This window comes from Cyprinodon variegatus, unplaced genomic scaffold (genome assembly GCF_000732505.1).
Source record: "Cyprinodon variegatus isolate N-32 unplaced genomic scaffold, C_variegatus-1.0 Scaffold198, whole genome shotgun sequence".
NCBI classification, from domain to species: Eukaryota; Metazoa; Chordata; class Actinopteri; order Cyprinodontiformes; family Cyprinodontidae; genus Cyprinodon; species Cyprinodon variegatus.
The window spans coordinates 437,055-441,531 of NW_015150651.1; the positions used below are offsets into that span (position 1 = coordinate 437,055).

At 36.9% G+C, this 4,477-nt stretch overlaps 1 protein-coding gene across 1 annotated transcript in view; it reads left to right on the plus strand.

Annotated features, from left to right (window-relative positions):
- The window catches only part of LOC107087880 (protein phosphatase 1A-like), a 7,251-nt gene extending 3,001 nt beyond the window's left edge, over window positions 1-4,250 (plus strand). Inside the window, exons 3-6 of the mRNA XM_015379701.1 lie at window positions 1,030-1,147; window positions 3,144-3,258; window positions 3,354-3,417; window positions 3,528-4,250. Of these exons, the coding sequence (XP_015235187.1) occupies window positions 1,030-1,147; window positions 3,144-3,258; window positions 3,354-3,417; window positions 3,528-3,545 (315 nt within the window). The 3' untranslated portion in view covers window positions 3,546-4,250. The remainder of the gene's footprint in view (window positions 1-1,029; window positions 1,148-3,143; window positions 3,259-3,353; window positions 3,418-3,527) is intronic.
- The last annotated feature ends 227 nt before the right edge of the window (window positions 4,251-4,477 follow it).

Genomic DNA, 4,477 nt, shown 5'->3' on the forward strand with positions numbered 1-4,477 from the left:
GGCTATTGAAGGCTTTATAAGTGAGAAGGAGGGTTTAAAATTTTATTCTGGATTTAACAGGAAGCCAATGAAGGGAAGCCAGGATAGGAGAGATATAAGCTCTCTTTTTAATTTTCATCAGAACTCTGGCTGCAGCATTTTTTTATTTAGCTACAGTTTGTGGACTTCCTGATAATAAAGAATTACAATAGTCCAGCCTTTGAAGTAACAGATGCATGGACTAGTTTCTCAGCATCACCCCTGGACAGGAGATTTCAAATTTTTGCAATATTATGCAGATGAAAGAAGGAAATTCTTTAGTCTGCGGATTCTAGAAACGTCAATGAAAAATAACACCAAGATTTTTTACTTTATTATTTTAAATAATAATATAATTGTAATAATTGTAATCATAATAATAATAATATATATATATAGAGTCCAGTTTAGAAACTAGACTTTTTTTAATATCAATAGTAAATCCCCATTCTTGTATTGTGTCATTCGTATGGACACTGCTAATAAATGTTGCCTCTGAAGCCTGTAAAAATCTAACCCTGACCTCGACTAAAGCTTCCATTTCATTTACACTGCAGTTACTTTTCATGGTCCAACAGAGGTGTCAGAATATGTTAGAGTGATTTCTCCTGACTCTACTGAGGGATGGATCCATTTTAGAAACTCTCAGTGATTACATCCACCAAAAACCTTTTATCCTGTAATAAAACAAAAAGGTGTTTCTAGACCTTAGTAGTTACTCTCACAAATAAACATACCTTTTCCTCCACAATCCTAATTCCACACTGAGCCCTGTCTGGACATCATGTCTCAGTTATGTAACAGAGGTTCAGTTTAGATTTGCTGAACGAACTAAACATGTCATGCTCAGTTTGCATTTCTTGTTCCCCTACATCGGCGTGACAGAGGTGTGCAGATCTTGGGACGATGCTGACCATCTCTGAAACACATTCATGCAGTGTGCTGACGTGTGTGAGGTCAGCCATTGTTGCTCATCCTGCTGATGCTGCTTTGCTTCGATCTGCTCCACAGGGCAGCCTGGACAACATCAGCATCATTTTGCTCTGCTTCCCGGGTGCCCCCCAACTGTCAGCGGTGGCGTTACACCAGGAGGCCGAGTTGGAGGACCTGCTGGAATCCAAAGTGGCAGGTCTGTTTACGTGTGTAATTGTTTATGATGCTAATCATCTGGTTCACTTAGCTTCTGAGGACCAACAAGCCTTATATAGTCTGGCCCTAATGTGGCGCACCCCATCTTGCAAGATGTTAACATTTAGATTAAGGGTAAAAATACTAAATGCAAAAAGTAAATTTCTCCATTGTGAGATAAATCAAGTTCAATTTTATTTTATAATTTTTTTTTCTTAATTTGAGTGTGCATATGTCTGAGTATAAGCTTGATCAAAGTCTTTTAAAAATATTAGTTCCTTTGCTCGTTTATCTTCTTGTTTTTACAATGAGATTTGTGTCAATGGACCCTAAGCAGGTTTTGGCACCTTTTACTTTTCAGCCAGAGAAGCCATCTATTAACATTTGAGGTTTAAGTTTATAAAGGCCAGAGGTGTGTAATGACTAGTTACATTTACTCTGCTTAATTTTGCTGCATTATCCTTTAATTTACCTTTATTTCAGCGAAAATGTGATGAAGTGCTGCTACTCTTTTTTGAATGTAATCTCTGGCAACTCTTCCCATCATGAGAGAATTTGCCCAATAAAGAACAAGATGTTTTAAAGGACAATATACCAGAACAACAAACATTAACAGTTTATTGTGAAATGTGTACGTTTTAATCTTAAGGCCTGAACACACCGGTTACCTACGACTTTTTAATCTCCGATCTGATAATTTTCCATGTCACACTTACTGCGTATAGAGAGGCTCCGACTAGGCAGTGTGAGCAGATCTGTGCAGATTAATTTCACTTCTGTCTCTGTGCAATACACACATTAGAAAAAAATTCCTACATTTGACTGGAACGGATTAGGAAAAGTAATTAAAATAAAAACCAACATGGCATTCTTTAAAGCAAAGCTCCACTTAACGAGTCTGTGCAGCGTCTCAAACCAGAACAGACAGAGAATGTTCATATGTTAAAAACATAATGAGATCTATGTCTAAAGCAAAGAAACTCAGAAATAAACGCCGTGGGTCGTTTTCTATTCTGACTGAGGCAGAGAGGTGATTCTCAGAAAGAGATCTGGGAAGTTTATCTAAGTTTTTCTTTCTTTTTTTGATAAAGAGGTGAGAGATATTACACTGCACTTATCTGCTCTGTCTGCCGCTCGTTATTTAGTTTTAGTGAAGCTCAAAAAGGATCACTACTTTATATGTTTTCTGTCCTCTTGAACTCCTATCATGGGTAAAGTTTCTATTTTAATATTTCATTCATGTTTTTGCACCACTCTGTCCTGCTTACTATAAACGCGATGTGCGACTCCAAACTGACTCTTTCCCTGTGAGATTAACATATTTTAATTTGTATTTTCCTCCAAAGCAGATTTTTTTTACTTTGTAACTGTGCTGCTGAATTGCTGCGTAGTCCGACTAAAATAGACCTGGGCTCTATCTCAGTTGCAGCTACGCTGCCCCCTGCAGGAAACCATCCCCATTGACTTTCAGTGAGCGCTAAACGTGACGAACTCGTCCAACACGATTTTGTGTCGGATTTGACGCCAAATCGTAGTCAGTGTGTTCTGGCCTTTACTTTGTATTTTCTTACCCTGCTGTGTTATTTGGAAGTCAAGTGAAGATAAAGCGAAAAGTGTACTATATGTTGTAACTCGAACTGACTTATCCTATTCTAACATGTATACATTTCACACTTTAAGTATTAATTTTGCAAGTTTTACAACAAAAAATATCTATACATTTCAATAAGTGTTTCACTTACATTTGTTACTGAGTTATTAGACAGCATATATGTATTCATTTGAGTCTTTATATATTTATTTTTCTAATTTACTTTTCTTTTTAAAACCTTTACTGAAGTAAATATACCATGAGGTATTGCAATACCTACTTGAATACAAATTTTAGCAACTCTACCCAACTCTGATTAAAACTGCGTAAGAAAATGGTTGTAAACATGTACAAAGATACATGGAAATGCTTTACAAAAGTGTTTGTGTTTCCTGTAATCTGACAGAAATATATGATGAGTTATCAGCAACTGGGGAGGAGCCTGACCTCCTGTCAGTCCTCACGGTCCTGGCGTCCACCGCTATTCCTGGATTACCTCCTGGTGGAGGCATACAGAGCAAGTAAGATGAATAAAACATTACTGTAATAAAAAACAAAGCCACATTCTTGGTTCGTGATTACAAAAAAATCACCATGTTTTATCTGTGTGTTATAGGAGGAACTGTATTATCTCTGCTTACTATCATCAAAGAGAAACACACCAGCATGCAGTACCAAATGTGAGTCTTGACTACCCTGTGTCCTCAGTCTAAGCTCTGCAACTATTTTTTTCTTCATTCTGCAAAAAAAGAAATTATTCCTGTGTTTTCTATAATGCTTGTCTCAACAGGCTGTGGGAACGTCATGAAGCCCTGGAGTGGAGACTGTCTCTAACCTGTAATTAATGTGAATATTGAACCGTTTTCCTAATGTGTCCAATCTAACCAAAAGGGATATCACATGACCTGGCAAAGGTGTCAGTTTACATCATGTTAGAAAGCAAGGAAATGGTGAAAGCAGTGAGTGCCATGCAAAAAATAAAAGAAATCTAATAGAGACTTAAAGTTTATATATTTATATGAGACAAATATTTTGTAAAACTCAGATGCAGAGCAAGCAATGAACCTCTGGCGCTAATCCAGTGAACACACAGCCCAGCTAATATTTCAAAACCAACTGTGACACGGTACATTTTTATCAGTTGAAAACCTTGACTTTTTCATGCGCATATTAAAGATTTAAATATAATAGTATAAAAAAAGTTGAACAGTTTAAACTCAATTTCTGTTTCAGCTTTAAAGCTATAACTATAAGTAAACATACAGATGGATATTTGTTCCTACCAGGCTTTTAGCTGGCAATGTGTAAGGGCGTACATTGTATGCCCTTTACTAAAAAAAATTACAAATTGTATGCCCTGTTTTTTGGGATGTACGGTTTTGGTACCCCCTAATTTGCCTCTGGAAACTTCACTCAAATTTTCAAAATTTCTGAAACAGCAGATAAACCAATGAGAGAAGCTGATCTAGGAGGTGGCAAGGAGACAGACTGCTGAGGCAGAGCGCTATGATCAATCCCCACAGGTGTCAAGTAACGAAGTACAAATACTTCGTTACTGTACTTAAGTACACTTTTTAGGTATCTATACTTTACTCCATTACTTATTTTTCCTCCTACTTCTGACTTCTACTCATTACATTTTCACACAAGTATCTTTACTTTCTATTCCTTACATTTTTAAAACAAACGTTACTCGTTACCCGTGGCTTCGGTTTAATGCAGAGGTCACGGATAGCGGAC